The following is a 23,950-nucleotide window of genomic DNA, read 5'->3' as shown; positions in this document are numbered from 1 at the left end:
TAAATTTCGTACAACTCAAAAATAAAACTTTAAGCATGCCCTGATTTCCTGTTGTTTTTCCTGAACAAATGAGCTCCATGGAAGCAAAAATCAAAAGGGTGTACTGAGTGAATTTAATGGTAGCTCACTCCAGTATTCTTGCCTGGAAAATTCTATGGACAGAGGAGCCTAGCGGGCTACAGTCCATAGCGTCACAAGAGTGGGACAAGACTTAGCCACTAAACTACCGCCATGTGAATTTCTTGGTTAGTTTGCACTTTTGTGTCCTAAGTAATGAGCTAAGCCATACGTGTTTATTCATTTTCCTGCAGACGGCAGCCGGTGAGCCCTCCTCCACCTCCAAGGCCGATTTCCCCACCCCACACCTACGGCTACATTTCAGGACCCCTTGTCTCAGATATGGATACGGATGCGCCAGAAGAGGAAGAAGATGAAGCCGACATGGAGGTAGCCAAGATGCAGACCAGGAGGCTTTTGTTACGTGGGCTGGAGCAGACCCCCGCCTCCAGTGTCGGGGACCTGGAGAGCTCTGTCACTGGGTCCATGATCAATGGTTGGGGCTCGGCCTCAGAGGAGGACAACATTTCCAGCGGACGCTCCAGCGTCAGTTCTTCTGATGGCTCTTTTTTCACTGATGCCGATTTTGCCCAGGCGGTCGCAGCGGCCGCGGAGTATGCTGGTCTGAAAGTGGCCCGGCGCCAAATGCAGGATGCTGCTGGTAAGTCGTACACGTCTCACCAAACTGGAAGAGAAAAAACAAGAAAATTCTGTGTGTATGTGTCAGTTGCTGATTATCTCCATAATCTTACGTCCTATATGAAATATAAATGTCACCAGCCTGGTTTTTGACTGCCAAGCGTCCCCGATGACAATAAAGAATCCACCTGCAATGAGAGAGACCTGGGTTCGATCCCTGGGTTAGGAAAATCCCCTGCAGGAGGGCATGGCAACCCACTCCAGTATTCTTGCCTGGAGAATCCCATGGACAGAGGAGCCTGGTGGGCTACAATCAGTGGGGTCACACAGAGTCCAACAGGACTGAGCCACTAGGCCCAGCACAGCAAGGAGACCAAGGCCCAAGATTATGATGTGTCTTGCCTGGTCCCTTTTTCTTGACAAGACTTTTTAAATCTTCTATTTTATTTAATAAATCATATGTAATATGAGTGAAGCTACCTGAAAAGTCTTCATTTTTAAGATAGTCTTAGCAAATATAAGTGCAACTTCCTTTGGAATGCCTCTGATCAATTGAATTGAGATTGTGTTACATGTTCTTTTTTTTTTTAAGATGTAAAAAGTCACCAAAATAAAATTAATTGAGATAGTTCACTCATACCATTTAATTAGAAATTGTCTAGGAGAAATAGATAAACGTCTGGGGGGACACTCAACTGTTGGAAAGTGGGCTATTTCTCCTTAACCCCCAATTCTTTTCATGCCTCTCAATTAGAATACTAATTGAGAAAATATAAAGATATTTATAATATATATACTTTTGCAAGCATAAGTATGGTCTGTGCTTAAACTACACATTGTTAATCTAATAATTTGAAGAGCAAGTTAATCTCAATGCTTATATATTTTTTCTATTTCCCCTTTTATTGCCAGTAGCCTGTTTTTAATTACTATATGTCCATTCTTATGTTTTAATTCTCTTATTTCCTACTCCCATCTTTGTTTAGAAAGTAAATAGTATGAGAAACAAAAAAATTTTTAAGTATATATTTTTCACATGATTTTAATTTATGTAAAATGGAATATATTCATATACATGTTCAATATATGTGTATATTTCTGGTAACTCAGAATATACAAACAGAGTAAAAATAATGTGATCAATAAGAAAGAGAGACATTTCTGAGAAAGTAAAGACTATCATAGCAGATCAATAGTTGTTTTCTTATTGTTTTATTTTTTTCTTAGCTTAGTATCTATCACATTGTTGCAGTTATTTTCCATGTTCCAAGAGAATTTTCCATGTTCTCTTTAGATGTTGGATTGGTCATTATTTCTTAGCCTTGTAGAATATATTCAAAGAAAATTTAACTCACTTCATAAAGCTTTTTTTCTGTATATTATTAATCAAGAATATGTTGTAGGAAAAAAAATAAGTCTAATATCTCTCAAACTATTGTTGTAGAATGCATACTTATTTCAGCCAGGCCTACACTTGATGATATTAAACCAGTTTTCATTTTTTTCCCCTAGGAGCTGCTGCATATAGTAAAATAATATGCAAACCAATCTATGGTTCCTAATAAATAACATCTGACTTTATATATAGCTTTTGTTTCTCCTTATTTTTTAATCTTCTGTAAAAAAATAAGTACGTGAAATTAAGCATCTCAAACTACTGCTTTCATATTGCATTAAGGGTGTTTTTCAGTTCATTGAATCAACGAGACATAGAAATAATTTTGAAAATTCATCTGTAAACGACCTCATGCCTCAGGGTCTATGAGCAGTAGATGGCCTTACACAATAGAATGAGAAATGGGCTCAGTCTCAGCCCTAATTCTCTCTTTTCATGGATATGTAACTTTAATTGTAATAGCCTCTATCATAGCTAAAGAGAGTTTGGTTTAATATTTCATTGTATTGTAATTTAGTAGCTCTTCTGACTTTCATTTAGCTCATGATTATAATGAACGAAACATGCATTGGAGTCTGCCTATTAAAAGGTTCTTTTCCTGAAAGGATGCTGCTTTATCATATGGCTTGAAGTTAATATGAATGAATAATCCAATCACATTGTTTCTCACTGGGCCACATTAATATCTATTATTTAATGCTTCAATTATCACCTGTAAATGTGTTGATTCTACTTTCTGTGACTGCTATTGTTTATAGACAGAGCACATGTTGTCTTGGTCTCTCTGAACTTTCTTGTGGTACAACAGAAAGTTCTGCGTTTGAATCTTTGGGATTTCAAGAAACCAAAATAACGAAGATCAAGGGTAGGGCCAGCAGATCTCCATTGCCTTTATGGAGTAAATATTCTGTGCTGTTGTATTATGTCTCTGTAAGAAAGCCAGAGAATTTGAGAGCACAGCAAAGTACCATGTCTGATTATCAGGTTCACTTATCACCTGTGAATATTGTCCCTCCAGGATCAAAATAATGAAAAACTACTTACACCAGCACCAAAAACCATAAAAGTCTCTGGAGGGGTCACTTTAAATATCCAAAAGCAGCAAATAAATATCTTTTAAGAGAACAGGGGTGTGAGTCATTTTAGTTGGTGTAAGTATGTGAGCTAGCTAAATTTTAGGCCACCATAAGAAAAAATACCTGAGAATGTACTCAAATTTAGGAGTCTGTCTTCAGAGAAGGGCACAAACATATTTAATTAAAATAAGGGATGTGTTTTGTACTGTTTATTCTTTGAACATGAATTTCTTAAGGGCTCTGGCTATTCCTTTTGAGAAAGAAACAGACATTGGATATATTCTGTAAAAATTTAACTAATAGTTTTGTTTAACAATCACAATTTAGTGATGGTAGCTGCAAAAATAGTTGCAATGTTTTTCTTTAATGCCTAGGTATCAAGAACTTTAGCAGAATAAAAGCACCAAGGCTTAAAAAAAAAGAACATGAAAATACTTTTAGGGTATTTTTTCCAGTGGATAGCTCAAGCAGCATAACAAAAATCTTATTGTTTACTAGGATAAGTTTAGTCGCTCAGTCATGTCCGACTCTTTGCGACCCATGGACCATAGCCTGCGAGGCTCCTCTGTCCATGGGATTTTTCAGGCAAGAATCTTCCTGACCCAGGAATTGAACCCACATCTCCTGTGTCTCCTTCACTGCAGACAGATTCTTTACCTGCTGAACCACTGAGGAAGATCCCTTGGAAGAGGGCATGGCAACCCACTCCAGTATTCTTGCCTGGATAATTCCATGGACAGAGGAGCTTGACGGACTCCAGTCCGTAGGGTTGCACAGAGTCAGACATGACTGAAGCAACTCAGCATTGTTTACTAAACTAATTTAAGGCTTGTTTTTAAATAGGGATATTTCTAGTTTTAATGTTTTATTTTTATTATTGCTGTTAAATTAAACTTTACTGTGGTTTGGCTCTGGTTTTTTTCTCAGGCCGCCGCCATTTCCATGCATCCCAGTGCCCTAGACCCACAAGTCCTGTTTCTACAGACAGCAACATGAGTGCTGCCGTAGTACAGAAGGCCAGACCAGCCAAGAAACAAAAACACCAGCCAGGACACCTGCGCAGAGAAGCCTACACAGATGGTAAGTCCATTGAAATGGATGAAAACATCTCTGAATCTCGCCTCTTTACCCTGGCTCTCTCTGACTTGAAAATGCACCCACTGACATTAGAAATTACATTCAAAATTCATTAACAGTAAGCCTCATATTACTTAGAGGAATGATCAACTTCCATATCTTGTCAGGCATCTCAAGTCCCTGCAGTTTTCTAGTAAGTGGGTTAGTTAGGAAGTTAAAACAAAGGATAATACTTTTAATATTCTTAAAAGGTTATTATATAGTTTTATTTTTATTTATTTATTTATTTATTTTTATTAGTTGGAGGCTAATTACTTCACAACATTTCAGTGGGTTTTGTCATACACTGATATGAATCAGCCATGGATTTACACGTATTCCCCATCCCAATCCCCGCTCCCACCTCCCTCTCCACCCGATTCCTCTGGGTCTTCCCAGTGCACCAGGCCGGAGCACTTGTCTCATGCATCCCACCTGGGCTGGTGATCTGTTTCACCATAGATAGTATACATGCTGTTCTTTTGAAAACAGGTTATTATATAGTTTTAAACAAGTAGATATTACTGTAGTTGACGTCATGGCTTGGGATTAATCTTCATCACTGATAACTCTTCGACAATGTCCTCACTCTTTTTTTTTTTCTTGGAGAATTTTGCATTCAAATAGAAGACAATAAACTCATTTGAATATAGAGCCTAACTGTAGTGGTCTTGCTAACAGTGTGTGCACCAGAAGGCAAATGGATTCACCTTCCTTCATGCCTTCACATACAGTCTCCGCTGTCACTGAAGAGGCGAGGTTTATATTCGAGAGGGCGCGCAGGCAAATAGCGCAAACATTGTGATGTTGTCTAGAGAAAGCCTTTAATGAAAGTGCCTCAGGTGGCCCAGCATTTATTAAACCGCCACCTTCTCGTTTTATAAAACAACCTCAAGGGCTTTGTTGGAAATTCATGTAAGATAAATTCTCTCAGGCTCACCCATCTTGTCAGGTTTGCTAAATTTACTAAAGGGGTGGGGGGAAGAAGGTTGTCACAGGCACCGTTCCCACCTCCTGGTCCTCTCTAGCCACAATCTGATTAGAACTTTCATTACCAGTCAGCAATTTTTCAAAAAGGGCATCATTTGCCATTATCATATGAAAGCCTAATATTATAGATCCTTATCCAAGGTTACAAGGAGGGTTTTCTGAGGCACTTCTCCCCATGATTCCTGCCACTTGACAGAAAAAATTTAATACAAAGCTCGCAGCATGATGAGCCAAGTAATTTTGCAATGAGTGGCTGTCCATGCTATTATCTGTACTTTTATTCAGAGTATTTTCTCTCGCTAGCATCTATCTGATATTAGACTGCATTAAATACTGGCATGACGCAGCGCACCTGGGCCTCCTGGATCCTGCCTGGGACCCCTTTGTCAGGGAAACTGAGCTGTCAGAATATTATCTGATTTTGAAGGGTGATTATAATGGCTTTGAGCATGTTTGCCTCTGTGAAGGGACCAAAACTAGGTATAAACCCCAAACTCTATTGGCAGTTTTACATTTATGGGACCCCTATAATGGCATTTTACAAGTTTTATAGCTGTTCTATCAGTTTTTATTATCTAGAAGAGACTGCTCCTAACAGAAAAACTGGTCAAACATCACACCTTGATGTGAATGCGTCTAGGTTGAATACATCAGAGAGAAAATCTGGCCTAAAGCTTTGTGTAACTCTTTCTACTTCTTATTTATACTTGTTTTGAGGGGCTTCTGGCATTGAGTGATGCTTTTAGAAATGCTTTAAATAATGTAAATATGTCAGTTAGAGGGCATAGCATTGCAGTTATAAATTATAATATGCTTGAAAATTGTGATCTATATTCATCACTGCATGTTCTGTAGCATTTATTTCAGTGTTTAATAATTAAATATAAATTCTAACTAATCCAAGAATAATAGCTATTAAATTGAATGATGAAGCAACCAAGTTATTTTTAATTTCAGAAATACCAAAGAAATATGCTAAAATATTTGTAAAGCCAAAAAGCCATATTAATATGAAATATTATTTAAATTTCTAAATGTTCATTTTACATATGATTATACAGAATAGTCATAATATACACCACGATGTAGAAGCCAGTAATTATTTTCTCTAAGTCACAAAAATAGACAAAATGGTTAAACACTAGCTTTAACTTCCTTTTAGTGTTTTGATAACCATCTGTCATTGAGTTATGCTTATTTTACTAACAAGTCTTGAATTTAATTCTGGATGTTTTCTGATTTGGTAAAGAAAAAAATAGAACTATCTACTGTTTTGTATGTTTCTGTAATGCATCTTGAATAACTGAAATCTTTTCTTCATAATGTGCCAAATAAAAAATACACATACTCTAGGTAGTAGTGGTTATAATAAGGAAAGAAAAATCATTTTATCAGAAATCATTTTCTTGGTTTTGAAAAAAATTCATAATCCATTTCATGAAGAATCTCTATGGCAAATACAGTTTTTAAAGTTATTAAAGAAGAAAGAGGGGAGGGAGGAGAATGAACTTAAGGAGCTGCCAGTTGTGAAAAATGAGAAATATATCAATAAGACATGGAGAGGTTTTTTTCATTTTTGGATTTTGATGATTGAATCAATTATGATGGATGTGTTTGATTATTGTCAATAGATTTCTTATGTGAACTGTTTTCAATATATGCTGTATCAGTCTTGAGCATGTGTAGTATCTTTGTACATTTTGTTCAAATTATTAGTTTCCTTTACAGACATTTTGTGACCTCTATAAGGAAAGAAAAAGAACCTAACCTGATAGATCTGTGTCTGAACTGATAAAGAGTAATTTTTGATGATCCTTGTCATAATACTTGGTTAAGCCACCTTATCTAGGTGGCTTCAATTCAGTTCAGTCACTCAGTCGTGTCTGACTCTTTGCGACTGCAGCACGCCAGCCCTCCCTTCCATCACCAACTCCTGGAGCTTGCTCAAACTCATGTCCACTGAGTCGGTGATGCCATCCAACCATCTCATCCTCTGTCATCCCTTTCTCTTCCTGCCCTCAGTCTTTCCCAGCATCCCATCAGGATCTTTTCCAATGAGTCAGTTTTTCGTATCAAGTGGCCAAAGATTTGGAGCTTCAGCTTCAGCATCAGTCCTTCCATTGAATATTCAGGATTGATCTCCTTTAGGATGGACTGATTTGATCTCCTTGCAGTCCCAGGGACTCTCAAGGGTCTTTTCCAACACTGCAATTCAAAAGCATCAATTCTTCAGCGCTCAGCTTTCTTTATGGTCCAACTCTCACATCCATACATGACTACTGGAAAAACCATAGGTGGCTTAAGCAACGGAAATATATTTCCTAACAGCCCTGGAGGCTAAACATTCAGGCTCATGGTGTTGGCAGGGTTGGGTGCTCCTGAAGCCTCTCTCCTTGGCTTATAGATGACCGCCTTCTCCCCATGTCTTCACTTGGTCTTCCCTCTGTGAATGTTATGTGCCCTCGTCTTTTAAGGACACCAGTCAGATGGGATCAGGGCCCACTCTAAGGACCTCACTGTCACTTAACTGCTTCTTTAAAGATCCTGTCTTCAAGTACCAGTCACATTCTGAGGTGCTGGGGGTTAGGACTTCAACATATGAATCTTGGAAGGGACACAGTTGAGCCCGTAACAGCCCACCAGCCCCTAATTCATGGCACTGTAGCCCTAGCTTGTGCTGTAGGTAAATGTTGGGTCTCATAGCCGCCCCAGGAGTTATCACTGTAAGGTGGAGGACTGCAGGCTGGAGAACACTGACGGGCAGAATCTAACTCTTTATTTCATATTTGCTGCTTTCACCCAGGTACAGGGCAGCATTCAAATATATGAATACTGATCAGTCAGACTTTTATTGAGTTAAAGCCAAACATAAGTGCATTTCTAGGACCTTCTAATAGATTCTTTCCACCCCTTTGCAACCCCTCCTGATTCGTTTACGTACCTGACTTAAAAAACAAATCTACATCATTTCTACAGCTCTACTTTTCATAAATTATAAATTCACCCTGTTTGGAATGATGTTGTTTTGACTCGATATATCATTAATCACAAGGTCTTGGGACTATTAGCAGTTATGTAAATAGAGGGCTAGATCTCCGTAGTGAGTGAATGTCAGCAGAATTGTCTCCATGTTTATGCTCTTTTGTATTATTTTGCATGCATTATATTGGTATTTAGAGAGTCTTGAATAAGGAATGGTGTTTATACAATTGTAAAAAGAAAGAGACTATACATATATATGAGTTCCATGATCCCATTTTTTAAACCCTGTTTGTGCTATTAGTGGTATGAATTACCTGAAAGTACTATTATTTTATGAAATATAAAATTGTTTATACTATGATAACTCCTGATTTGACTCAGTGTTTATTTTGTGATACCTAAAAAACAAATTTGGTAATGTTTATATTAGAAATTACACCTACCATCATTCCCCTCTGTTAATTATATATAGTGGCAATTATATACAGTAAGCTTGAACTCTTAAAATTACCATCAGATTCTCTTCTTTTTCTACCTGTATTATAGATAGCATCTATATAGAGCATCTGGTAATGGATTTTGTCTCAAGAGTCATAGATTCCCAAGACTTTGTATGATCTTATGATACTGTAATCAGCTTTGATATCTGATCAGCCCAGACATTTTATGATTTGATGGTAGTGGAAGTCATCAGCTTCCTGATAAGCTGTGTTTGCAATCCAGTCTGAGTTTGTAGCAAGGAGATAGTGCAGAAATGAGTCTGCAGTCACTCACTCCCTCTGCTTCCAGGTGTATTCTGAATTTGACTTTTCTTCTCCCATTCCCAGTCACAGGTTCAGTCTGAACTTAGAGCAGCTCAGCCTTGGGTCTCTTCACTTTAAGTCACACAGTACAATCTGTCTTTTTTCTCTTTTGGTTTATTTTTCATAAATAAGTCGTGAATGAGGGGGATCATGGCATCTGGTTCCATCACTTCATAGCAAATAGATGTGGAAACAGTGACAGACTTTATTTTCTTGGGCTCCAAAATCACTGCAGACTGCAACTGCAGCCATAAAATTAAAAGACGCTTGCTCTTTGGAAGGAAAGCTATGAAGAACCTAGACAGGGTATTAAAAAGCAGAGACATTACTTTGCCAACAAAAGCCCATGTAGTCAAAGCTATGGTTTTTCCAGTAGTCATGTATGGATGCGAGAGTTGATGATAAAGAAGGCTGAGTGCCAAAGAACTGATATTTTCAAACTGTGGTGTTGGTGAAGACTCCTGAGAGTCCCTTGGACTGCAAAGAGATCAAACCAATCAATCCTAAAGGAAATCAACCCTGAATATTCATTGGAAGGACTGATGCTGAAGGGGAAGCTCCAATACTTTGGCCACCTGATGCAAAGAACTGACTCATTGAAAAAGACCCTGATGCTGGGAAAGATTGAAGGCAGGAAGAGACGGGTACGACAAAGGATGAGATGGTTGGATGGCATCACTGACTCAATGGACATGACTTTGAGCAAACTCTGGGAGGTAGTGAAGGACAGGGAGGCCTGGTGTGCTGCCGTCCATGGGAAACAACTGAGAGGCTGAACAACAACAACTATTTTTAAAATGTTGTTTTAAAAAAAATGTTGTTAAAGGATAATCATCACCAGTGACAATGGCAGTTTATGTTTTAAGATAAAAAGCTTTTAACTTTCCTAGATTTATTTTTTACATAAAAAGAGAACATGATGAACTAAGAGAATAACAACAGCAGTATGCAAGTAACAGTCTGACCAGTTTTAATGATGGAGTCCTAAGTGAAACAACTGGAAGATGATATTTCAAAATTCATGCATTCAGAGACCAATACAATGAATTCTAATGCCTTAGTTATATGGCACATAAAGTCAAAATCAAATTACTTTTAAAAACTCATATCTACTTAAGAGGTGGCAAGAATACACAGAAGGAACAAAAGAAAATGATTAATTCTTAAAAAACACCAAGAATGAGAAACACTAGATTAAAACTGATGCTTGCTAAACCCTGTAATTTGCTAATATGTTATGAATTTTCAAGGCATAATTTTAATATTCAAGAATTTTATGCTAATATATATAAATAATAGTCACTGGACCATTGCCAATAATAGTAGTATCTCTGGAAACAAATATTCCTCTGTGGTATTTACTATATAAACAAGGATATATTCATAAAGTAGAACAATATACAAACTTTTCATCAGAAGAGGTAAAGCTATATGTTTATATATGGAAATGTATACAACTACACATTTAGGTGAAAAAAAGTACAATTGTTTTATGTTACCAGGAAAGGAAGACTATCACATCCTGATGGGCAGACATGCATGCTCCAAAACCCCAGATATGGCCATTTTACATAGTTTCTACTGTGAATGATACTCCTTGGAATTATGCAACTTGGCAGCCTTGCTTTCTATGCATAAATAATTTCTGGGATGATCTATAAACATCCATTCAGACTAATTACCTCTGCATCAATATTGAGGATTTAAAATGAAGACGGGGACATATGAAGGGTTATATTTCCAATTTTTTATATACTTTTGAATTTTTCCCATGTATATTTTCTATGGAAAAGCTTACTTTTGTAATACTAAACATTTATAATTAATGCATGCCCTACTCATGTTTTAGTTGATTTGTTTTGTTAATATCACATAGAATATGAAAACATTACCATTTCTAAAGTCATGACTAAAGAAAAAATATGCTGATACTTCTCAAGTCTCTAGATCTCTGGTTTTGACCTCCCATGAAATTCAGATTTTATATACAACAACCTCCTGTATATATCTGCCTGGATACTTCAGAAGTTCTTCCTGTTCACTTTTTCTGAAACAGAACTCATGCTCTTTCTTTGCAAACCATCTCTTTCTCATCCCTGCATTCCTCATCCAACTAGTTAACTATGGCAAAAATCTTAAGAGTTACCTCATGAATAGTCTTCTGGGGCTTCCCTGGTGGCTCAGTAGTAAAGAATCTACCTATAATACAGGAGACTAAGGTTCAATCCCTGGGTTGGGAAGATCCCCTGGAGGAGGAAATGACAACCCACTCCAGTCTTCTTCCCTGGGAAATTCCATGGACAGAGGAGCCTGGCGGGCTGTAGTCCATGGGGTCACAAAGAGTCGGACAGGACTGAGCAACTGCACACACATACTTGCTTCCCCTGCTGTTTTCCATTGATCATTAAATAATATTGATTTTTATTCCTTAAACTCTCTCAGGCACATCTACTCTCCATCTGAAAGTCACCAGTACAATTCTATCTCCTATCATTATTTACTGAGATTTTAAAATAATATTTTAGCCTCCTGGATTTAAGACGTTCCTTTTAATTCATCCTCCATACTACAGCCAGAACAAACTAAAACTAGAATCTGTTCATATTCTTCTACTAACTTATCAACTATTACTAGGTTATATATTTCTTTTCCTTGGAGTGTACCTAGGAGTCATTTAAAAAAAAATAGTGCCACTTAAAATAAATTTTCTAGATATAAAATTATATGCCTACTTTAATTTTTAGGTATGTCTGTGAGAAGTGTTATTATATATAATATCAAATTATTTGTAATATATTAATATATAACTGTAGATAGGTAAAAATTAACTTATGTGTATATTAGTGATTATCTAGTTTAAAACCTGTGGGTGCATATTACAAAGTGGAGAGACCATACCAATGAAGGGTAGATTGTGAAGATGCAATAGAATGAAATGGTGGTATAAAGAAATTAGGAATCTGAGGGCATTAGTCCTGGTCCTGATTATATTTAGCTTTAAGTTTGGAAAATAACTTAAGATCTCTGTGTTTGAACTTCCCTATCTACAAAATGAGAAGGGATTCAGTTAGATTAGGGATAGAAAAGAGGTCTCAACTCAAGTGCCAACCTCAATCAATCTGAAGTGGTTGCCTGAAGAGTAAAGATATCCATCTGGGATCAGCAACATTACAGTGAAATCAATTAGGAAGATCTGCCATGTTTGGGGGAGAAAAAGCTATAGCGTATATATCCATATTAGCCATCCCCGAGCTAGCTAATCTCTGAGTCCCAGCTATATGATTCAATATTCCTCTGCCAGGTAAGGGATTCCCTGGTAGCTCACTGTGTAAAGAATCCATCTGCAAAGAAGGCAGACTCCAGTTCAATTCCTGGGTTGGGAAGATTCCCTGGAGAAGGAATAGGCTACCCACTGCAGTCGTGAAGCTTCCCTGGTGCATCAGTTGGTAAAGACTGCCAAATAAATAAAAACAAGAGTACATTAAAATTGTTAGTCTTCTTATTCTTTGGTTGTCTTTAGTTGTTCAGTTCTTTTAAGATTATTATTTCACTGTTGAATGTGACTCTAATGGTAACACTAATGTTGAAAAATTTAGAAATGGCAAATTTTCACAGTATTTTAAATATTTCTTTTCAGATCTTCCACCTCCCCCTGTGCCACCTCCTGCTATCAAGTCACCCACCGCCCAATCCAAGGCCCAGCTGGAGGTCCGACCCATGATGGTGCCAAAACTCCCTTCTATAGAAGCAAGAACAGACAGATCGTCAGATAGAAAAGGAGGCAATTACAAGGGGAGGGAAGTATTGGATGGAAGACAAGTTGCCGATATGCGACCAAATCCAGGTGATCCCAGAGAAGCACAGGAACAGCCAAATGATGGGAAAGGACGAGGAAACAAGGCAGCCAAACGAGACCTTCCACCAGCAAAGACTCATCTCATCCAAGGTACTTCTTTAGGCAAGCGTCCCATGCATACAGACTGGACATGTGTGCATGGCACAGTTAAGGCTCTTTAGGATCAGGTACCAAGGGTAAGATTCAGAAAGTCACTCTCTATTGGAGGAGACAGGTATGCACCCAGGTAATTTGAACACAATCAGTTCTAATACATGATATTATGCAAGTCTTCCTTGAAGAGGTGCCAGTTTAGTTGAAGTTTAAAGGAAAGCATGGTTTACACAAGTTACAAGGGAAAAGGAGATTTCTGACAAAGAAAATAAACAGAAAAACCATGAAAATGTGAAAATGAATGTTTGGTGAATTCTGATTTCTAGTTAGGCTGGAAAATAAGATGCTTGGGGCCAGGGAGAAATGGCAAAAATAAAACTAGAAAGATGGTTGAACCTGACTGGGGAGGCCAGGAATACTATTTTGAAGAGTTTGGGATTAATGATATGGACAGTGGTGAGCCAGCAAAAAGTTTAATCAAGAAATTATATAATCAAAAATAAGAATGAAAAAAAATTCTTTTTTTTTTTTTTGCTTAAAAAAATAACTGACAGAACTCTATGGTGAAGGAGGAGTCTGGAATTGGGTGACTGAAGGTATCAGAATCTTGCAAAATAATCTAGGTATAAAATATGAAAGCACTGAATTAAAATAGTTGTGCAAATTAAAAAGAGAAACAGCCAATATAGTCATTTCAGAGAAAGATCCTATAGGACTCGGTGACTAATTGAATGTAAAAAAGTGAAATGAACTAAGGGAGTAAAAAAGTTATTCAAATGTTAATTAGATGGCTCTCCATGACTATGCAACATAATTGTATTGAACAATGTAAAAACTGAGGAAAAGGATAAAAGTCTTATGGAAAATAACTTTAGTTATGAATGGATTAAGGTATTGACAAGAACATAGAAATGAGAAAATTCAGTAAGAATTTAGAGAACTTAGTTTAAAGATCAGGAGAAAGGTTGTAAGTAGAGAATGGATGTTGTTCACCTCAGCAACACAGAGGTGAAAATTGTTTGAATTACAAAAGCTAAATTATCAGCAGTGATGTAGTGGATAATGTTTAACAATCAATTCTCTGGGAAGGAAACAGAACCAGCCCCTAATTTGTGGCCATTTGCTTACTTCTGTTGTGTAAATACATCCAAAATAGCTAGTTTCAAGCGACTAATATGAAATCAGAGAATGTGGAGTTAGGAGGAGATGGGTTTAGTAGACCTTTGTGTGAACGTGTAAGCTCTCTCCAGCACACCACAGAGTGACTGTAAGGATACTGCATGATGATTAAAAGATACTAGTGGGGAAAGTAAAAGGGGGAGGGACTAGACAGGGATGGGGAATTAGAGGTACAGACTACTACATACAAAATAAATAAGCTACAAGAACATATTGTACAGTACAGAGAATATTGCCATTACTTTATAATAACACAGAGAATATAGCCATTATTTTATAATACTTTATAATAACTTTGAGTCACTATATGCTACTAATATAATATTGTAAATCAACTATACTTCAGTGAAAATAAATACATTCATACATACAAACATATGTTAGGCAGAGGAACATTCTGTACAGAAACTGAGGTGGAAGCAGCCCAGTATATAAAGTAATCAAACCATTCAAACTAGAAAGAATAGTATCCTGGAAATAATGGAGAAGGAAATTTTAAGATGGGAAGGAGTATAAAATGGCACAGAAGTGAAAGTTGGATGTGAATGGGGGTAGGGTGGGAGAATGGGTGAAGGACACAGAGATTTTACAAAATGTTCTTTGTGGGTGGTATTTAAAAGGACGAGAGCTTCCCAGGTGCCTCAGTGGTAATCTGCCTGCCAGTGTAGGAGATGTGAATTTGATCCCTGGATCCCAAAGATCACCTGGAGAAGGAAGAGGCAACCCACTCCAGTGTTCTTGGCTGGGGAATCCCATGGACAGAAGGACCTGGGGGGCTGTGGACCATGGGATTGCAAACAGTTGAACAAGGCTTGGCGACTAAACCACCACCACCATTTAACTTTTTAAAATCAAATAGTCACTATAGAATCTCGACTGTAGGGTCTGGAAAGTAAATGAAAATTGTGGAAGGGAGGTGATAAGTATGGGCTCTCTGCAGAAGGCTGGAAAGGAGAGAGGTCAAGATAAGATTTGACAGGAAGGCAGAATCTGTGGAAATGTTTTTAGGTTAAGATATTTGAACATTGGCATAGACTGAGGAGAAGAACCTATTTAGGCAGAAGAGATACTCGAAAAGAAGGTAATTGATGAAGGAATCAGGAAAGAGTGATGGGGAAATGAATCTGAGAAGGCTGTGAGTGCACTTTAACTACAACTGTTTTCAAAGCTGCAGTTTGATAAGATTGGACATCAGTCTGTTCTGTTCATTATGGGCATCTGGTCATTAGCAACTTTCTTTCAATACAGAGGACAGTTTCACTTCCTTCTCTGACGGAGGCCTGAACTCCTCACTCTGACATGGACTCAGCAATGAAGTGATGGTGAAGTTATGTGTTTTGCACAGATGCCCCCACTATGTGACCACAGATTACTTGGCTACATCACTGTAACCTGAAGTTTGAGAAACTGTGCTTATTTTTTATCATTAAAGCCAAGGTGATCTGAACTTTTAACTTTTCACAATTATACTCCAAGTAGTCATTCATAAATCAAATGTCACAATATAACTTATGAGATTTGTATCTGACCTGAAAGTACAGACCAATTTGCTGCTCACAAGCAACACTTCTCCAAAGTAAGCTCAATTCTTTAGGGGAATATTTAACAACTCAGAATGATTTTGGTGTGTGTAAAATTAAAACAAAAACATGAAATTGTTTTTGTGTCTTTTAATTATCATTTCTGTACATTGCTGTAATTTTAACCTTCATAATTCAGTTTTTGCTGTTTATAATTAGAGAGGCTCTCTGAATTACATCTCTAACAAATGGTTATTTTTAATTAAGGAGAGTGGTCTTTTAGATTTCAATGTCTGGTCTTTTTGCTGACGTTTACCTCAGTTAGTTCAATTTATTTCTACATATATCAAACATCTACAGTGTTATGAAGCATTGTACTAGTCCTGAAATTTATGTGTAAACGTGAACCTTGACCTCAAGGAGCTTATAGTCAGAGAAGGAGACAGGTAATCTTTATTCACAGATACACCCATATTTGATATAATGTTTATGGTGTCATGATACTTGAGAGTCCAGAGAAGGGAAAATTAGCCCAGTCTTGTGGGTGATGGAATATAAAGAAAGACTTCTTGATCCTTCCTAGTGGAAATGACGCATAAGCTGACTTTTCGGGAGGGTGGAATTTCGCTTGGGTAAGAAGAGTGGATAGATAGTTTTGGCAGAGAAAGTCAGAATGAGAAGTTGAGGTACATTGAGAAGAATATAAGAAATTCAGTGTTATTAGGCAGTAAAAGTGGTAAAGATGAAGCTCTTGAGATCAATGTAAGCTTACCTCATGGAGACCCTGTAGTTCCTCTAAAAGGAAGGTAGCTGAGTGAAGCAAGTTTAGAGGGAAATAACTCAAGAAGCAGAGACCCGTTAAAAGATATTTACAACCTCAGAAGAGACATGGAGAATATAAACCAGGCTGTGGGAGCAGGGATGACTGAGGGGGAATATTCAAGAAACTTTTTAGTTAAAATCATGCTTACATGTTATATATTTGAATGTGTGGAAAAGGTTCATTTAAGAGGTTATGGGAAGGTTGTTGGAAAGGAGAGAAGATATTAAAATAATTCCAGCTTTCTATCTAATGTATCTTAAAAGTTAGTGATGCCATTAACTACATTAAGGAATACAGAGGGGGATGAAATCTCAGAGGAGTGGACATGGTGACGTCAGTGTTCCATCTGTGGAGTTTGAGGGGCCCTCAAAAGGAGGAATTGGGCAGACTTTAGGAAATATACATTAATAACTCATCATGGTGAAACAGCAGAGCCACCCATTTATTCAGTCAGAATATTTTTTTTAATTTATTTATTTTAATTGGAGGCTAATTACTTTATAATATTGTCATGGTTTTGCCATACATTGACATGAATCAGCCACAGGTGTACATGTGTTCCCCATCCTGATCCCCCCTCCCACCGCCCTCCCCATCCCATCCCTCTGGGTCATCCCAGTGCACCAGCCCTGAGCACCCGTCTCATGCATCAATAAGCTATTGTATGTCTAGGTGAGAGGGTATCAATACACAAAGCCAAGTATCTGCCCTCATGGCAGCTGTACTCTAGGAAAAGTACAGTCTGCGAGAATGGATGAAATTGCCCAGAGTAAGTGGAAAAAAAGTTTCTATGCACACACACACACTGCACTAAAAGCAGAAAATGGCAAGAAGGGCACCAATATGTAAGAAGCACTGCATAAAAAGAGACCACCAAAGACAGGCCAGGAAGAGGGGAGAAGTAGGAGCTGCGACTAGTAATGTTTACATTGGCTGTGGTTTTCCGATGAAGGGCCGTGAGAAGTCTAGAGACTTAAGGATTGAAACATGATTAGCATTATTAAAGTCAACAGGGAATTTTCTCATTTCCCTTGTAGTAATGTGGGCATAAGTAGATTTCAGTGAGATGCAGAGTGGATGGGAGTTGTAATGACCAATACCAAGTCCAGATTACTTTTCAAGAAGCTATGCTAAGCTATCAGTAGTGATAGATTTATCGAGGCATTTAGAGCACCGGCTTAAGGGGAAAGTCTTTAGCCAAAGAGATATTTTATCATGATGTAATTTGTCAAAAACTAAGCTCAGTAGAAAAAATTGCATGAATCAGAGACAGAAGCTGAAGGTCACAGAGGGCCAAGTTCCATGAAGCTAGCTCAGTGCAGGTCTAGTGATCCACATGGACTCTGAAACACCAGAGAATCAGAAGTCTGGATCAGGAATGAAAGTTGTGATGAATACCACAGGAGAGAAGTACCATCAAAGAGGACCATACAGGTTACATGGCACCACTGCTTGGCCCTCACGGGAGTAGGGTGTTTTTTGTTCAAGGGTGGAGGAGCAATGATTTATAGCTAGTGTTGGTCACCTGAAAGCAAACGTCCCTTCTTCCACTGTGAGGAACTTCAGGGTAGAGTCCCTGGGAGATCAGATTTCATTCAGGCCATGTGGACGGTAGAGGAAGCTTTTGGGGAAGGAGAACAAAAGGGCATGTGGAAGGGTTTGGTTTTGTTTTGCTGTGCACTGTTTGGATGTGTTTGATGTCCAAAGATTAGACTGGACAGGCTTTGGAGAGAAGTGAGCCATTGAAGGATGCAACATTAGAAGCATCACCAAATTTAAAGCATATGGAGATAGTAATTCAGGAGACAGCAGTTGCCAGGAGTGGCTTGATTTTTGAAGCTAGCAGCAATGTCAGGCTTCTCAGATTCAGGATTCCACAATGTAAATATGATGTTGAAATGGAGGTTGGCATCTTGGTATCTAAGGAGTGAATCCAGGTTTGACTGTTATGGTGGTTCAATAAGACTGGGATTTTTTTTTTCCTATCAATGCCTAATAATTCCTTCCTAGTTTACATAGGGACATACTACAATATCTCATGTGTTTTCACATCAACACTAGCAACTCCTAATGTCCTAGTAGACACTATTATCACTTTTTTTCTTCACAAACTGGAAACTAAAGCCTGAAATAATGGGAGATAACATTAGTGAAGGATAGATTGGAAGTCATGTCTGACTCCAGGTTTGGTTTCCTTCTTTTAAGGATGTTGATCTCAAGTGAATTTGAGATAGATAAGAACTTATGAGTAGGATCGATGTAAATCACAGCCACTACCAGGAAAACAGCAGGGTTGTTATTTTTGTTTTCATTGCCTTATTCATTTGTGTTATAAAATGTCCTCCTTTATTCCTCAGAAACACTAATGTTTCTCCATTCCGATTTATAGACATAGTGACACATTATACAATGAAAATGTACAGTGGGCCTCATATGTGCTTATTATATTTCATTACACAGAGGATATTCTGCCTTACTGTAGACCTACTTTTCCGACATCAAATAATCCCAGAGATCCTAGTTCTTCAAGTTCTATGTCATCAAGAGGATCAGGAAGCAGACAAAGAGAACAAGCAAATGTAGGTCGAAGAAATATTGCAGAGATGCAAGTTCTTGGAGGATATGAAAGAGAAGATAATAATGAAGAATTAGAGGTATCTATAATTTTTTTCAAGTTTCCTAGTGTTAGACTAGTTTTTACATAAACCTCAAAGTTTAAAGCATTCATCAGTCTGCAGAAATGTTACTATTTCATCACAAACCCTGTTAGTGATGACAGCAATTGAAAGTCTTAGAATTTAATGATTTTCTTGAAATGTGTTCCAAAGTTTTAAATGGTAATAATGGTTTCTTTTTAGATATTAGGGTTCATATTCAGATAGGAAATTTATATAACAAACATGTTGTTAGGGAATAAGAACTATTGATCTAGATAATTGTAATTCATAGTATTACAATAGATTATAAAAATCCAGTAAAGTGATAGAGTTATAAGATGTGAGTAAGGGTGTTTTGCCTGTACTATCTGCCATCTAGTGATCACTGGGATTAATCAGGATGATTTGGGCAATTACCTTTCATCTTCAGTCTTTTGAAAATGGGAACCTAATACTTAACACTGACCTTCCCAAATAGAGAACACTTCTTGAGTCAAAGATATCCTTTGTTGGAATCTATAGATAATATTGTAAGGTAGAGTTGGCAGTAAGTCACATTTTATAAAATCATATCCTATGTTTAAGACTGTGTTTTCACCATTCAATAAAAAGATAAGCTGAGGACAAATTTCTCTTCCTACAAATAGATGTTATCTCAAGCAGATTGTTTAGTAGAGTGTTAAACTGTAACTTTTTATAATAGAAGATGAAAAATTATAATTAAGTATGTCTAATTGAATTTGCTGTTATGCCCAATGTATTTTTATTTTGAGGTTTAGAATAAGAAGACTTTCCTTTTGCACATGCTGTTAGAAAAGTTATTTTTCAGGTTTTTGGTTTAGTTTTTGTTTGGTTTTTAGAAGAGCCCTTTGAGGGCAAAAAAGTCAATACAGGCAACCAGCTACTTGAAACCAGTAAAAACTGAGCTATCATGTTGAGTTGAGGCTGGGGGATAGAAAACTTGGCCTGCTCTTGTTCCTCTGCCCATGCCACACTTCCTAATCCCCAGACACTGGGTGGAACACGGTTTAGTACTTATTAGAGAACTACTGGATTTGTTGTCAAAATCAGCTAAAGTTGATATATGAATATGTTGCCATGAGCACTTTTCAATGTGTGCTAGGGAATGAATGAAGAAGCAATGTACTAATAAAAGCATGAAATAAATATGAAGTAGGACAACACTTTAAGATTTATTTTCAAATTTAACAGGAACTTATCTCTTACAGGAAACTGAAAGCTGAAGACAACCAGAGAGGATTATGAGATCTAATGTGAAAGTTATCACTCAAGATGCCTTGTGTCAGATGACATAAGACGCCAGATAAAATGTTCAGTGCAATCAGAGTGTACAAATTGTCGTTTTCATTCCTCTTATTGGAATACCATTTTTAAAATTTTATTGGGGTTTTATCATTGTTATTTGATCCCTATCCCTAGGAAGAACCTCCTTATTCCCCTCGCTATTGGAACAAATCATTTCACCTTGCTTCCGGCAAGGGAAGTATTAGACTTCTTGCTTCAGTCATCAGCCAACAGGAGAGAACAAAACAGTTCTTTTGCATTTTGCCCCTGAGATATGGCATTGCACTGCTTATATAGCAAACCAATTTACTGGTCAAAGATACAGAGTTGACTAATCAACTTCATGTCAAGGGCTCTAAAGATATAATCTTTCTATAACCAACTGCTAATGCAAACTAAAACACAACTTCATTTTAACATGATTTTAAAATCAGTCTTTCATACCACCCTCTGCAGGGAGAAAAAAAGAAATACATAGCAAATGCAGGACAACCATAATCAATTTGAAGGGGGTAGAAACATTGTATATATATATTCTTCGCAACCCCTGGTGGTACTTTATTTTGTCTTCATTTCAATTGCTGAAGTATATTCTTATTGGAAACGTACTTTTGGATAAGTAGGGGTAAGCCAGTTGGATCTCTGGTTGTCTAGTCATTGTCATAAGTCAGCCTAGCAAAAACCTTGTTCTATTTTTCAATCAAAAAGCAATTATAAATGCATATTGCCAACAAATGGATGTTTTTAATGACCAATTGAATAAGGACATCCCCATCTTAACTGGCCTGAATTTCTTCTGGTAGTGTCAGTTCAACTTTCGGAAGTGCCACTTAAGGAAGTTTGATTTTTGTTTTTGTAATGCACTGTTTTTAATCTTTTTTTTTTTTTTTTTGGTTTTAAAAGCACAATCACTAAACTTTATTTGTAAACCATTGTAACTATTAACCTTTTTTGTCTTATTGAAAAAAAATGTTGAGAAGCGTTTTTAACCTGTTTTGTTAATGCTCTATGTTTGTATTTGGAATATTTGAATGATGACAGATGGTGAAGTAACGTGCATACTTTATTGTGGGCCATGAATGCAACGGTTCTTACTTTTCCTGGACTTAAAGAAAAAAAGGTTTAAGTTTGTTATGGCCATTGGTTAAACTTAAAAGATTTCCTTATAAGCTCAAATGGAGGCATCACTTGCTTTGAATTGCCAAATGATGTCCTCTGACTGTAGATTTTTTGACCCTTTTTTTTGTTATATAAATTTCATTGACTTTTTAATTGGTGCTATTTGAAAAAAAAAAAAAGTACATTTATTCATTTATAGGTATCAGTCCTGACCCACCCCCTCTCCCAGCCCTGCCATCCCCCCAGAAAACAAAGCCAAGCAAAACTGAACCACAAAAAAAAAAAAAAGCTGGTGTTCACCAAAAACTAAATGTGTTCACTTAGATAATTTGAAATTTACATAGAAAAGGTGTGAGTACTAAGGGAACAATCCATGTGATTAATGTTTTCATTATGTTCATGTAAGAAGCCTCTTATTTTTAGCCATAATTTTGCATACTGAAAATCCAATAATCAGAAAAGTAATTTTGTCACATTATTTATTAAAAATGTTCTCAAATACATCATTCTTCCTTGTGTTGATTTCTTTTTTTCCCATTGTGTGATCAGACTTACTCCATTTAATCACAAAGTTGTGCTGTCTTAACATTTCATACTATATTATCAAATGAGTAAAAATTCCCCTTTATGAATAGCCAGGTTTTACTTATAAGGAAAATTTCTCATTTTACTCTGCTGAAATTAAAGATACAAGGTGAATCATAAACTAATAGTCATTTAATCAGAGAGTAACTTTTAATTATTATTAAGAATGTACTAAAATGTTTGTGTGTATGTGCCTGAATTTCAGTTAACTTATTTCTGAAATGGTCAGGATTCAACTATGATAAATTGATTTGTAAACTTTGAACTACTTAAGCTTTGTCAACAAGAAAATTATATAAATCCAAAATACTTATCAGTAATTATCTGCTTTATCATTCCAAATTTATGTACAATTCTGATAATTCAATAATCTACCTATCATGTACCAGATTGCATATTATTGTTCATTAGATTAAAGTCAGCATATTCAATTATTCACTTTTGGAGGAATGAAATGAGCATCTTGTCTTAGAAGTTCCAAGAGCAACAGAATCTACTGAAAGATTTTTTCCTGTGACTTATATACTGCTAAATTTTTTGTTGGCCACAATTTGAAAATATGGGGAAAAAGTTAAAAAGAGGGATAATAATTTGAAATTAATTTTACAAAAATGAAGCAATCACCAGCATCTACGTAAAGATGAAAAGGTTCATACGTCAAGAAGTCAGTTTCCAAGCTATATCGAGGGAAAAAAATTGGAGAGATATGTTTGAAGGTATAATTTTTCTCTTCTTCTGGTGAGTTGACTAAAAGTAACTTAATCTCTCTTTATGGTGAATGATACACATATATATTATGTGTATAATTATACACATATAAATTACGTGTATCAGAGATCCTGGGTTTGAATCCCAGTTTTGTCATGGGCTGTGTTTCCTTGGACATATTACTATATTACTTATCCTCTAAGTTTCAGGTACTTCACCTGTAAACTCAATAATACCTACCTCATGTGGATGTTGTCATGATTCAGCAAATTCATGTGTATAACATGGACTCTGTAAAGCCCCAAAACAATGCAAGGTATTGTTGTATTATGGACTGAAAACATTGCACACTTGCTACCTTCACTTTTCACACATAATTTGTTCCCAAAACTTGCAAAGAAGTTTTTTTAACAAGGTCGAAAAATAAGTGTGGTTCAAGGATAGGGTGGTTCCATTTCCAGTGAGTAAAATTCACTGTCAAATACCTAATCATGAAATAAATTCTTAGTGTTTCTCCTTGTTTCCTTGATTTTGAATTCTGGAGGGTGAGGATACAACATTTTCAGCACATATTTCACAATTCAGGGGTACAAGGATGTCATTTGAGGTCTCAGTGACTAGACTTAGTGTCTATTTTGGGCTGCTTTTCTACCTAGTTGAAGAAAATACTGTCTTAGTTCCAGGGCAGCTCAATTATGTCTTTCTTTGTCATTTCATATATGTATTCTGGATTTTCTCCTCTCTTTCAGCTCTATAAGGTGGATCAAAATTTCAAATAGTACCTAATTTCATGGGTAGAAAGTGTGGGAGTTCAGATGGTAGAGGCCTTGGCAATAGCTCATATTAAATTTTTGCCACAATTAGTTCAACATGGCTAGGTTTAATCCCTTGCAGGTAAGGAAACCAAGATTTTGAAAAACTAAAAAAATGTGATGAAGCTCTCATTAGGGAGTCATAACCAGAGTGCAAATATAAATACAGCCTTAAAACTTCTCATTCCAGGAAACAAAACTGCCCCTTAGGAATTAGAAACTTGCTAACAAAAT

General features: G+C 36.8%; 1 protein-coding gene across 1 annotated transcript in view; it reads left to right on the top strand.

The window, feature by feature from the left end:
* ROBO1 (roundabout guidance receptor 1) overlaps nucleotides 1–22,120 on the top strand; it is a 442,006-nt gene extending 419,886 nt beyond the window's left edge. The window contains exons 25-29 of the mRNA XM_061134342.1: nucleotides 312–718; nucleotides 4,096–4,248; nucleotides 12,697–13,005; nucleotides 18,991–19,184; nucleotides 20,417–22,120. Coding sequence (XP_060990325.1) covers nucleotides 312–718; nucleotides 4,096–4,248; nucleotides 12,697–13,005; nucleotides 18,991–19,184; nucleotides 20,417–20,431 — 1,078 coding nt within the window. The 3' untranslated portion in view covers nucleotides 20,432–22,120. The remainder of the gene's footprint in view (nucleotides 1–311; nucleotides 719–4,095; nucleotides 4,249–12,696; nucleotides 13,006–18,990; nucleotides 19,185–20,416) is intronic.
* The last annotated feature ends 1,830 nt before the right edge of the window (nucleotides 22,121–23,950 follow it).

This window comes from Dama dama, chromosome 31, assembly GCF_033118175.1.
Source record: "Dama dama isolate Ldn47 chromosome 31, ASM3311817v1, whole genome shotgun sequence".
Taxonomy (NCBI): domain Eukaryota; kingdom Metazoa; phylum Chordata; class Mammalia; order Artiodactyla; family Cervidae; genus Dama; species Dama dama.
Note: the sequence above shows the minus strand (reverse complement) of the source record. Positions and strands in the feature narration are given on the sequence as shown.